Source organism: Pelodiscus sinensis, chromosome 27 (assembly GCF_049634645.1).
Source record: "Pelodiscus sinensis isolate JC-2024 chromosome 27, ASM4963464v1, whole genome shotgun sequence".
Classification (NCBI taxonomy): Eukaryota; Metazoa; Chordata; order Testudines; family Trionychidae; genus Pelodiscus; species Pelodiscus sinensis.
The window spans coordinates 3,314,130-3,327,004 of NC_134737.1; the positions used below are offsets into that span (position 1 = coordinate 3,314,130).

At 46.3% G+C, this 12,875-nt stretch overlaps 2 protein-coding genes across 6 annotated transcripts in view; one reads left to right on the top strand and one right to left on the bottom strand.

The window, feature by feature from the left end:
- The window catches only part of LAMB3 (laminin subunit beta 3), a 132,997-nt gene that overhangs the window by 24,034 nt on the left and 96,088 nt on the right, over positions 1 to 12,875 (top strand). The gene's annotated exons all lie outside the window — the stretch shown is intronic.
- On the bottom strand, positions 2,323 to 12,860 carry HSD11B1 (hydroxysteroid 11-beta dehydrogenase 1). Of its 3 annotated transcripts, none has more exons than XM_006118760.4 (7): positions 12,722 to 12,860; positions 11,009 to 11,097; positions 9,847 to 9,977; positions 7,605 to 7,716; positions 6,245 to 6,430; positions 5,183 to 5,326; positions 2,323 to 4,012 (listed from the first exon to the last, which is right to left on the bottom strand). In XM_006118760.4, the coding sequence occupies exons 2-7, from the start codon at positions 11,091 to 11,093 to the stop codon at positions 3,792 to 3,794; spliced, it is 879 nt and encodes a 292-aa protein (XP_006118822.1). In that variant the 5' UTR covers positions 11,094 to 11,097; positions 12,722 to 12,860; the 3' UTR covers positions 2,323 to 3,791. The 3 variants fall into 3 exon arrangements, with proteins under 3 accessions (XP_006118822.1, XP_006118820.1, XP_006118821.1); XM_006118758.4 differs by lacking the exon at positions 12,722 to 12,860 and adding an exon at positions 11,216 to 11,352; XM_006118759.4 differs by lacking the exon at positions 12,722 to 12,860 and adding an exon at positions 11,212 to 11,268.

The following is a 12,875-nucleotide window of genomic DNA, read 5'->3' on the forward strand; positions in this document are numbered from 1 at the left end:
TTCCTCCCTTTATCAGTCGCTGCACCTTGAGGCTCTGCCATCCCCAGGAGCTGTTCCAGGCGCTCTGTGGCTGACTCTGCCCTGCTGTCTTTGGCACGAAGAACCCTGGGGTAGGCAAGGAAGGTAGCATTACAGAAGAACGGCCACCAAAGGTCCATCAAGATCAGTGTCCTGTCTTCCAACCATGGCTGATGCCAGATGCCTTAGAGGGAGTGAACGGAACAGGGAATCAGCAAGTGATCCCTCCCTGTCACCCATTTCTACCCAACATGGCTCTCAGCCATTAATGGACCTATCCTCCATACATTTATCTAGCTCTTTTTTGAACTCAGATAAAGTCTTGGCCTTCGCAACATCCTCTGGCAAGTTGTTCCACAGGTTGACCGTGAGTTGTGTGAAGAAAAGCTGCCATTTGTTCATTTAAACTTGCTATCTATTCATTCCATTTGATGACCCCTCCCCCCCCCCCCCCCCCCGAGTTCTTGTGTTTATGGAAACAAGTACAGTGAAATATTTATCTGGCACTCTGTTAACTGGCCACAGTACTGTCACATCTTCAGGCGCACAGGCCTGGCTTGGTTGACCATGATTGGCTTACCAATTTTTTATTTAAGAAGTACTAATCATCTTTAACTCAAAATAGAAATGTGAGACCAACTGTCTCACTACAAAACTACCAATATCAAAAACTTGAGTTTTACTATTATTGCCCATTGGTTTTCCTAGGTTGATGGGACCCTCAGATAACTGGAATTTTTAGATAACCAGAATGCTCTAATCCCTGAGCGTGCTGGATAACACAGGTTTTACTGTAAATAACTTTTACTTATTGATTTCCTCCACACCAACCATGATTTTATTGACCTCTATCATACCCACACTCCTTACTCTCTTAGCCGAAAAGTCCCAGTCTTTTTAATCTCTCCATCTGGCAGCCTTTCCAAGCCCCTAGTTTACATTCAAACTGCCTTGTGCAGTACGAAATGTGCCCCACAGCAACTGGCAGAATTCACAAACGCCAGAGTGACGCAGGTGTTAGTGGCTGCACCAAACAGGCATGTCCATGTAAAAATGGAAGAACAGGAAACTTTAATGCAGCCATTTTCCTTGGGACTGCTCCATCCTTATTTTCTCAGGACTCATCCAGCTGTGAGGCTTGAACCACTTCTACAGCTAAACAGTGCTAAAATGAAAAGTGAGACTCTCCTGTAGCGCTGCCTTCGGTATCCCAAAATAAACCCTCTTGGGGACAGGACACCAGATTTCCTGTATGCCCCTTGCTTTCTCTGTATTTGTGTCCTACTGAAAACACCCTTGTTCCGTTGCATATGTTAAGTTTCTGAACGTCCTGTGGGATTATTTGGCCCAGAGGGCTCCAGTTATTGCTGTCCAAGGGGAATGTCGGCTGTCCATCTCCATTATCCTGGTAGGCATTGGGCCGGGAACCTCCGTGCACTGTTCCAGGTGTTCTCAGGAGCAACAGCCTCCTTGCCCACCCAATTTGCTGTGCACGTAGCCCAAAGTCATGCTGGCTACCGTTCAGCCTCGTCACTCTGCAATACTAGAGTGCCTGGAATGGGCTGTCCAATGTTACCCCAATGGCTTTCAGGCCTTATTGCTTTCTGAGGCACCTCCATCCCTTGGGGTATCTTCCAGTGGGCATCCCCTGTGGGGAACAAAGAACCTGCCCTCCCTGTTTTGCCTCACTTCTGAGATGGGAAGGTGCCCATGTACCCAGACTCTGCTATCAGCAGGTGGCAGTGTGAACTCATTGATACTGACTCGGTGTGAGGAGCATGGGGTGATTCCACCTGCCACAGGAGAGAGGTGGATGTGGGCGGGAGGGGGAAACCTAGGGACACCCTTGCTTGGATGAGAATGTTCAGGCTGAGCTTTGCCGTTTTCACTGCAAATAAAAGAACTACCCCAGGGAAAGGGACGTCTTTGGCCACCAGGCCTGTGCATGTGCTCGTTCTCCATCCTACAGCCAGGCAACATTTCAGCACATTGATAGTTGTTAACCAAAGCCGAATGCTGCCCACAAATCCAATCCAAAGCTCATTGAAATCAATGGAAAGCCTCCTCTTGATTTACGTGGGCTTTCCGTTCGGCCGCATAAGAATAAACACTCATCCTTTTCAAATCTGTGTTTCATTCAAGCTCCCATGATGGCTTCCTGCCCCTGTGGAGCTTGCTGGATTGTGTCTCGTTGCTTTATTTGTATTTTTTAGATCCAAACTTTGGGGAAATTATGTAAAATCACAAACAACCTAAGTAATACGTCAAACCATTGTAAACAACTGGAGAGAAATACGTAAAATACACCTTTCACAGAGTCTCCTTTATTCACATCCTCTGTTACTCCATTACGCTTTATACATGATTATTTTTGATAATTTGTGGGACTCCGTGTAAGTTTTTATCCCACTGCACTTAATTTTGAAGAAGCATAAGTTCACTGTGCTTTTGACGCCCAGCAGTCAGTGACAGGAATAGTTTTCATAGCTCTTAGTATGGTTTCCTGATGTACGTTATCAATAAGAACTTAAAAATGAGGTTGCGGTTTCTTAAAGCTATTATGTTCTTGGTGCTGCTATAGGTTTTCTACCACCCATTGCAAAGATTTTTGGACGGGTCTCTTGAAATGCAGCTGTTTTCAGCCACAGATGTGCCTGCACGTCCGTGCTGAAAGATGTGATCTCTGAACTTGGAAGATTCTGCCCAAAAACTAGTGAAGTGGGTAGGAACTTGAAGTCAGGTTTGACTGGAGTTTTGGGTGTTCATGGAATGCAGAACTGACCTCTAGATGTGGGCATTCTTGTGTGCAAAACTGTAAGTTGTTTGGGACCGGAAATCTTCCGACGTGTGCGTCCAATGCACAGCAAAATAGGGCTCCAATCCCTGCCTGGGCTCCTAGGCACCACTATAATGCGGCTCAACGCTGCGAATGATGATGATTAGTATCTAGCCTGAAAGGATGTTGGGAGATGCGATGCTTGAGGCTGCTCACCCTGGGTTTTGCAAGAGCATTTAAAATGCAGATTTCTTCTTAAGCAATCTGCAGCAGAGAAAATGGGAAGGCTGCTGTTGAAACAGCCTGAGCTGTCTGCAGCATTGGGAGATGTAAGAACAGTAGTGGGCAAAAACCAGCCCACAGGCTGGATGTGGTTTGCCAGAGTTAGCCCCTGGCAGGCCACTGTACTGTATTTACCTGTGCCTCTATAGGAACGGGTGCTAGCAACTCCCATTGGCTGCAGATCACCGTTTGCAGCCAATGGGAGCTGCAAGAAGTGGTGTCCTGTTCCAAGCTGTTTTCCACAGCTCCCATTGGCTGGGAACTGTGGTCTGTGGCCAGCAGGACCTGCAAGCACCCCTACCTATTGCGACACAGCAGTGGCCCACCAGCAGATAACCCTGGTGAACGGCCATCTTCCTATTGTCCACCCCTGTCTAAGAATGACTGCTATGGTTCAAAGTCCAAACCCATCCCAGCAACCATGAACACAGCCATTGCTAATGCTGTTCTTCCCTCAGTGGAGAGTTTGCTGGTTTGCCCAATCATCTCATTTCCAGACGGAAAACATAAAAATAAAGGAAACCGATTTTTCAGAAGCACCAGAGGGCCTTAGATATACAAGCCTCACTGCAAGTCCATCGGATTTGTTGCTGCCAAGTCATTCAGATGCATTTGAAAATAGTGTCCAAAATATTGAGACTGAAAACAAAATATCCCCTTCACCTGAAGTTCATGCCATTCACTCTATTTTCTAGGTCCTGGTGCAAGTGACAACCTAACTTCTTTTCACATTTTCCACATTTAAATTATTTCTTGTGAGAGAGTCCAAAAATTCTGGGGCCCAGTCTCGTATTAAGAGGGGGATTTTCACAGAGCTGTACGGATAGTGTAGTTCCCGTTTCCGCAGAGCTCCACTCTTGATAATCTCCAGTGCGCATTCCTCCTTCAGTGCAGCTGGGCTCCGTAACACGTGGGAAGCCATTTTCTGAGAAGTTTCTGGGAGGAGAGGAAATGCAAGAAAGACAGTTGTGTCATCACAAACCTGGGCAGCGCAATGGAAATCGCATTCTGAAACCTAGTTACTAAATACCTGGATTAAAAAAACCCAGGTGTTGAGATGAACTAAACTATTTTTTAGAACGGCCAGACTGGGTCAGACCAAAGTCCATTTAGCGCAGTGTCTGCCGACAACGGCCAATGCCAGATGCCCAGAGGGAACGAACAGAACAGGGAACCATCAAGTAATCCGTCCCTTGTCACCTGTTCTCAGCTTCTGACAAATAGCAGTTAGAGATACCATTCCTGCCCATCCTGGCTAACAGCCATTGAATTTATCTAGGCATGAATTTATCTAGGTTTTTTTTAACCCTGTTAATGTCCTGGTCCTCACAACATTCTCTGGCAAGGAGTTCCACAGGTTGGCTATGCCTTGCATAAAGTACTACTTGCTTTTGTTTGTTTTAAACCTGCTACCTTCTAAAAAAGAAACTTGGTGAGATGTATTACTTCTCCCCTGCTTTTTGAATATCTATAGAATGGAAATGTATTATTGTTTTTATTTATTTTTGCTAATTTTATTACCAAGGCTAAGATAAAATTTTCAGAAGTACTCCAATCCCATTTTCAAAAATGACTTAAGAGTCATGAGTGCCTAAGTGCCTTTTAAAAACAGGACTTCAGCTACTAAGTCAATTAGATGTGTATGAAAATTCTGTACCTTGCCTTTTAGTTGTTTGCCAAAATTAAAATAAAATATGTTGTAAAAATAAAATAATAATGACCTCAACAAGTTTGAGACCCTCATATTTTGGCTGAACTTCTTGTGACTATAAAATCAGTGCTGCTGCAGTTTTGAGAAGCGCTGAATAGGTTTGCATGAAAGTTAAGGCAATACTCTGAATTAAATAACAATAGTTCTTTCATTTTGAAGGTGACATGGCGAATTTCTAGGAGATTTGGGTTCAGTTTGTAAAGAGTCCTAAGGAGAATAATGAAACTACTTTTAAAAAGTATAGCATTACATTAAAAACATTCATACTAACAAAGAAAAAAAGCATCCATATGTCAGCATTCTCTACTCTCTGAATGTGAGTAATATTTTTATGCCCAGATAGTGTATGTGCAGAGCTCCAAATTAGCAAGGCTAAATAACAATGTTGATTGTACCAGTAGCAATGTGGCCCAGGATGCAGAGTGTGATAGAAACATTGATATTCTCAATGATTAATTCCTGTCGCAAGGAGCTGAAAAACCCATCCAGGGCAAACTTAGTCGCAGAATAGGAAGCAGCAAACGGAATTCCAATTTTACCTGGAGAGACATGCAACAGTGAAGTTTGAGTCTAAATACTTTCAGTGCACAGAAACATTGTCATTCTATCTTCCTTATCCTTCAGCTGATGTCATATTTTGACTCATGATAACTAATTATGTGAATAGGCTGCAAGGTATAATAAGTAAACCAACTAACACTAGACTTGGCATGAGGGGTATGGTAGAGGATTCTAAAACATCTCTAGCATAGTAATATGTAGTGTGGACAAAATATATGATGGCCTGGGATGATATAAATGTATTATCAATAGGTGGTCTGAATGACCTCATGAGAAACGTGACCCTTGCATAGAACACGTGTCCATGTTTAGAACAGTGAATGTGTAAGTAACAGACAAACAAACACACTGCACCGTGATGGCAGATGTTATGTAGTTGTGTTGCAGTCGTACAAGGACTTTTGCTTAGTGTGCGAAGGAGTGTTCACTGTTAGGAAGACACACAGGGGCGGTGTTGTTTTTTGGTTGTGCCTGGTTGCGTGAAGAGGCAGCTTCAGAAGATGGGAGTCAATTCTAAAGGCAGAATTGCTCTCTGGGAACTAGGCACTAGTGGTAGGCTCAGGTTTCTGGAAGCAGTCTGCCCGTGTGCTGTCTGACCATCTCATTTTCACACTGGCGTATGTACGTACGTAAGACAAGTTGCTCTTGGAGCAGCCCCCTCCTCCAGACTGTGCATCACAGCTTTCTCCTCCACCGGGAAGCTGAGCAGCAAAGTGGAGTCAAAGGGAATATAGTATATAAATCATGAAGACTATTTCAGTCTTCTCGGCTGATCCCCCCCCCTGTTCAAGAAGCAATTTCACAGGAGGCTTCCTTGGAAGGGCAAGAGGAATTAAACCGAAGGAAAGACCCCAGCCTTACAGAACCTAAGGGCCTCTTGTCTGGTGTACTCTCACCTGCTTTGGATGAAACCACCACGATGCTGCCCGTGCTCTCCTTCAGCATGGGCAGGGCCGAGACCGTCATGGCCACGTAGCTGAGAAAGTTAGTCTCCAGGAGCTTTCGTATGTGCTCCACGTCTCCATTGAAGTAGTTAAAGTAGGTGTAACCGATGTGATTGAGGATCAGCATGTCTAGGCCCCCTGAAAGCAAAGTGGAGCGTTTTTAGCCTCCACTGGACCAAGGCAGGGCAGGGGGTGTATAAGAAGCAGAGGAAAGCAATGCCTTCTCAAACTGCCTGGGAGGCCTTGCCCGCAGAGTCCTGCCCCCATTCATTGCCTCGGAGTCAGCCCTGAATTGCCAGCCTTCCATGTGCTCTGGGGCTGGGGCAGAGGAGGAGGTGCCTGCCTGCCTGCCCACTCACCTGCCCCATGCTTCTGAAGAGCCAGGGCCATGTGCTGCCTGCTCTCCCTGTGCTTAGGGGTGGGGGAAAGAGTTAGGGGGCCAGGCCGTAAGCGGCCTGAGCTTGGGGGGGGGGGAGTCATGCCTAGGGTGGAGGTTGCTCCTTTGGGGGGAGTTGGCTCCCATGGGCACCATTGGTGGTAGAAGTGGGATCTCAGGCAGAAAGGGCATGGCTGGAGGCTTGGCTCCCCCATCCCTAGGTTGACCCACAGCCCGTGGGCTGGACCAAAACGAAGAACCTGTTTAATGAACTTGTGCCCTCATCATTTGGTCCCAGGACACACGGCATAGCATAGACCTTTTACTAGGTTCAAGGAAGGAGAAAATACCCTTAATTAATAGCTATGGGCACTTATTATTCTCCAGAGATTAACTGCACCTCACATTGTGTTGCATCAGTGGTTTGAGTCTGCAAGTACATCTCAAAAAACAACCCTCTTATTTAGTCTCTAACATCCTGTGAAAAATGACAAGCAAACAATGTCACCACATTATCTAGCATATGTTGCCAGCAATATTAATAAGAATGCTTCAAGTACGAGTATACTTCGGATTGACCATAGTAGATCTCCTCAAAACACTGAAACAGTTCAACGGCTCTTCCTCTCTGGAGACCTACATGGATAGCCTGGGAGTTAGTGGGAAGTGAAAATAAGACTGGGGTTATTTGTTGCTATTGCCTGTGAAGGAGCAAGGGGAGATTTCCAGACAGCAAGTATAACCCACACATCCGCTGGGGTGTGGGTCACTGTGCCATGTAGCGGCATTGAGACCACTTACAGAGAGAGAGAATGGGTTTCTTCTGCAGCCTTAGCTGAGAGCCAGCTGGCTTTTAGCTCAAGTGGTTCATGCACTGAGCTCCAGAGGTCCCCGGTTTGGTTCCGCCTGTCGGCATTACACCACCACTTAACATACCCCATAGTTGTTTGGCTTCCTTCACTACAGCCTCTGCCAGTCTCATGTCTTCCATGCTGCCATTCACATAGTGAGCAGATGCGGCGCCCAGCTCCAGACACTGTGCGACAACCTGAGACAAACGCAACATTCAGAGAGGGGCTCCCCATCCATTTAGAGCAGGAGTATCCTTTGGAGTTTCAAGGGATACCTGGCTGCATGGACAGGGCGGTTAGGTTGTCCGACGTGGGTGCATAGAGTCAGATTCCTAGCTGGTGTGAATATGTGGACAGCAATGGAATTACACCATGCAGCCTTTTGGTCCTGGGCCTCTGCCTGAAAAAAGTTGGGTAAGCCCTAATTCTGCAAACATTTGGCTATAAAGTGTCACATTTTTCATGGTATTTTAGCAAATGGTTATTTTTGCACAGCCCTTGTATTAGCACCGGACACCGGAGACTCGGACATAGCAATCAGAGATTAGTAATTATATTGGTCACCTTTTCCTGTCAATATTTATGTAAGAAAATAACGTGCCCTCTACAGTTCTGTTTCTCGCTTAAAAATTTAAGTAACTAAAATTTTGAATGTTGGTAAAAATGACAAGGTTCTAATCAGCTCTTTGCACTAGTTTTTCCCAAGTAGCTATGTATAAACTATCGATCCTTCAATGCAATCCACTAATTAGTCTCTGCATGTACGCCAGGAGCGGGGCAGATAAGTCCCTTTGCAGAAGCGGGACTTGGAACAAGCATGGAGCTTTTACATTTAACAGTGTTTGACTGGAATAAACAGTAAGAACAAGTAACAAGAAGTGAGAAATCATTACTTTCTCAAAAGCTCGTAGCTCAAAAATGGCCTGTCCAAATAGACCTCTCAACTTTCAGTAACAGTTTCTTCTGGGCAAGAGACATGAAACTGGGGAAAAATTAATGAGCGGAAGGAAAAGGGACATAATTATGTCCAAACAAAATACAGGACTATGCAGCACTTTAAAGACTAACAAGATGGTTTATTAGATGATGAGTTTTCGTGGGCCAGACTCACTTCCTCAGATCAAATTGTGGAAGAAAATTGGCATGAGTGATCTTTGTCTTACGTTGCCAGCACCAGGGACACCAGATGAAGGTGTAAGAAACCTGGCAGTGGTCAGTGAAAAACAAACTTTGAATCGGCAGTGGGTGGCAATTGGAAAATAGGCTTCTGTTGGAAAATATGGTATCACCGTCATTGAGACGTGACTGCATCTGCACAAGCTGGGTATGAGTCTGAGCATGTGAACCTCTTTAATCAGGTATCCCCGTCCACGCAATGTATCTGTCGTCCTGGGAGCTAAGTGCAACGGGAGTGTTCGGCCAGTGTTTCCCAAGTGGGGTTCTGTGAAGTGAAACTCTGGGTTCCGTGAGAAAATTCGACTCCCCGGCCCTCTGCAGAGCCCGTAGGCAGCTCTTGTTGGAGCTGTGCTGGTGGGGGCGGGCTTCTGTCGGCGTGCCTCTCTGGCCGCTGCACCACCCACAGCGGCTGCTCCGCCACCACGCGGCCCCCTCCTCACCCCGCAGGACTGCCCCATCCCATGGAGCCTCCAGTGCCACACAGCCTCCTCCTCCTCGTACACAGGCGGCGGCTTGTTACAGTGGCCGCTGCTTCCGGGAGGGGAGGGGTGGCCAGGTCCAAGGTGCCAAGTAGCCGCTCCCGGACCTCGGCATTTCTAAACTGCTGCCTGCACCACGGCAGGGGCCGTGCAAAACTCAGCTGGGGCTCTGCTCCCCCCCCATCAGGGCATGCTCAGGCTCGCTGCCCCCCATGCGCTGCCACTCTCTCTTCCCCGTGCAACTTCCCACCCTGCTGGGGAAGCGGCAGAGTCTGGTCTAGAGGGGAAGGTCGGGGTTTCTACCCCCCCCACCGCCGCCCTGCCAGCGGGAAGCCTGACCTGGTGCTGCAGCTGCGCTGAGATCCCCGCTGCATGCGGGGGTACGGGGGATGACTGAGCTCCCTCTCCCGCCCCCCCTGCTGGGGGAACAAGAGCGTGCTGCCTGGAGGCTTCCCCTGCTGCAGCGGGATGCCAAGCCAGGCAAGTGTCCCCCCTCAGGCCCAGACCCCACACCCAAACCTGCTCACTTGCTCCCCTCCTCTGCCAATTCCCTGTTTGCTCTGACATCCTGATCCACATAGAAGACTGTTCTTAGGGGTGCCGCAAAATTCATTTGCATTTAAAAGGGTTCCGTGGCCAAATACAATTGGGAAGCACTGGCTAGCCATTTACTTTCTGAAGCTTGGCTTCTGTCCGGGCTGTGACCAGAACGTGAGCTCCCATCTGTGCCAGGTGATAAGCCATCTGCTCTCCAATTCCACTGCTGGCGCCAGTGATGATCACTCGCTTTCCTCTCAGCATCTCTGCAGAGTAGCGCATGGCAAATGTTACTTGCCCCACTAACCTCATGCACAAAAACACTTGCGCCCAAAAGACTAGTGAAACCAATTATTCCTGACCCAAACCATACAAGTACAGCCTCAGTTCCACCCGTCCTCTTCCTCTCAGATCTTGTCTACACTTGAGTGTCTACAACTAAAGCAAGCTAAAACCAAACTCGGACAACTACACACTCTAATCACCTAAAATCGGGGCTCCGAAAGCATTTAAAGTTTGGATCTAGAACTCACAACTGATCTTTGTTGCTCCAATGAGGCAAGCGTAGCCCCCAAACCCATTTCCTCAGCTAGTGTACATCAGTATGGCTCCATTGTCCGCAGCTGAATTCTGTGGCTGAGTCCCATCGTGAATTTGAAAATGAGGCATGTTAGATTTCATGGTGCTAAACTCTGCATGCACTGGATTCTAAGTTCGACTTTGTTGATTACAAATATCTTGCCTTAGAAACTTCTGCCCCAAATAAATCCCCTCTATTCAACTGCAAACTAGAATACGCCTGCCCTTTTCTACTACCGATTGAACCCCTCTAATCCAGAACTTCCTGGTCCAGAAAATTCCGCCATCCAGAATGAGTTTAGTTAGCCAGATGTCCACTTTTCATGGGTGTGGCCAAGTTTCCATGAAGTTTGTTTACAGCCAACAGTCCCAGCTCTCAAAATTCTGTGCTACTTAGCTCTAATTTACTTCTAAATGCCCTCTAACAGCCAAGTAAGCAGTGAAAGTGTTGGTCATGCTGCTAGATAATATTGACCTCCCATAGTTTGGCAAATTCTCCTGTTTGAAACTGGTCCGGTCCCGAGGGTGCCGGACTAGAGAAGTTCAACGTGTATTACATAACTTGCAATGTTCTGCTAGAGAAAACAATATCATTTCAGGTGACATTCTCGGACATGCTTCATTTCAAAAGTCTACAGTCAGGAATTTGAAAGAGAACTGCAGCATTACCTCAGTGCAGATCCACTGGTTTTAAAGGACATTGGCTTGAATCCCTTACCTGGTTTAAAATCTTCCTTTGAATAAAAATAGACGGCCAAGAATAATCCCACGAGCGGAAGAAGAATCTTTAGCAACAGCCCCATCCTCCTGCAGAAAAACAAGCGTAAGAGATGAACACTGCAGGTCCCAGCACCACAGAAGCAGAGATGTATGAATATTTTGAAGCATAGGGAGCAAGTAAAGGCAGCTCTGAAAACAAACCTACACTGGCAGCTCACAGCGCTGTAACTTTCTGGCTCAGGGGTGTGGAAGCCCTCCTCCCAGCACAAGACGTTACAGGGCTTATAAAGCGCCAATGTGAACCAGGTTAAGGGTAGACAAAACCTTTAGCCTTGGTTTACTTTTTCTCCAGGTTAACAATTATTAACCTTTAAACAACAGTGTCCTTTGGGACCTCCTATTCCTTACTGCCTCTGTTCTTGCCATGGGCTGCCGTAGTGTCCTCTGAGCATGCTGAAGGAAGGATATCCTTTCTCTAAAAAGAACCAGCCTCTGAGAAAAAAGGGGTGGGTTTGTGAAGTTTGGTTCAGGACAATTGAATTCATATACTGGCTCTCACAGACACTTTTTCAAGCAGGCGCTTAATCTCAACCTGCCTTGGTTTCCCTGTCTGTATAATGGGGATGATACTTCCCGACCTCTTGGGGGTCTTGTGTCCAGTATTTGTGGCCCCTGTCTGGTTTTAAAACAAACAAAAAACAAAATATGTAAAACGTCCGGTATTTTCTGTTTTTCTTGGATGTAAGGCCAGTGGGGAGATGTAATGGCACAGTGACCTTTTTTTTTTTCCTCAACGAGTTTGGTTTCCCCGCCATGTTTGGGATTTTTTGTGAAAGTATCTGACAACCCTATTAACAATTAGGAAGTGCTCAAATGAGGACCATCTAAGAATCTCGACCAAACTTTTTAGTGTTTGTAGTACAAACTATGCAGGATTCTGTTATACAACCACTTATTTGTACAATACCCACCACATGCTAGATCATTTATACTTATACAAGAACACAGACTGTATGTTAAGGAGCATACATAGATGACACAGACATGCAGGGAAGGATTCACTGAAAAACAATGGACAAGCAGTCACACGAGATGTGTCTTGTAGCTATTTTTCTCCCTTATTAGAAAGGGGGTGTGTGTGGAAACGCTTCCCTGGGGAAATAGGGATTCGGAGAAGGTTTTCATAAGGAGGAGTGTAAAGGTGAAGAGGAGGAAGTTCTGGTGGACTGGATTGGGGTTGGAGGTTGTAAGGTTAGGGGAAAGAAGTAAATCAACACCTAAACTTCTATAGAAAATTAATGGAAAGTTATTGCTACTTGTTTGCTTTTGGGAGTAATTTGCATTTCAGCGAGGCAAAGTACAGTGTTTTCAGTGCATTTCTAGGCAGACAAGTGCTGTGAGCCATATCAAACCTCATTTATCTGGGGAGTTGCAAGAAAACAAATCTGAGCAAGGTCAGCTCAACTCAGCTCCAGTGGAAAACTCAAACATAGAGGGGGGGTTTCTGAATTGTTTCCCAAACACAATCCTTTTCAAATCCTTTCTTTTATGAACTGAAAGAGGAAAAACAATCCACTTTCTAAACCAGGGGAGTCCACAGAGTCAAACCATAAAACCAGGCAAACTCTGCAAAGCTGCGTCCGAGAAAAGTACCCATGTATAATCTTTGGACCTTGTTCGTGAGTGCCTGCATGATAGAAAATATGCTCACCTTTAAAGACAGTCTGCAGACTTGCTCCCCGTCTGCGAAAATGCCAATGGTTGGAGTGGATTGCCTTTTGCACTGTTTACCCTAGCCTTGCTTTGGAGGGCATCGTTGTGTTTACACATTGAAAAAGAGGAGGGGTTTGTACCAGAAAAGAATG

Bases quoted from the DNA above. Each gene is read 5' to 3' on its own strand.
- HSD11B1 (XM_006118760.4), bottom strand. From the start codon at position 11,093: ATGGGGCTGTTGCTAAAGATTCTTCTTCCGCTCGTGGGATTATTCTTG. The intron at 7,717-9,846 runs GTAAATGGCTAG...CGTTTGTCTCAG, and splicing joins CAGAAGCCAAGCTTCAGAAA to GTTGTCGCACAGTGTCTGGA. The intron at 5,327-6,244 runs GTGAGAGTACAC...ATGTCTCTCCAG, and splicing joins GGTGGTTTCATCCAAAGCAG to GTAAAATTGGAATTCCGTTT.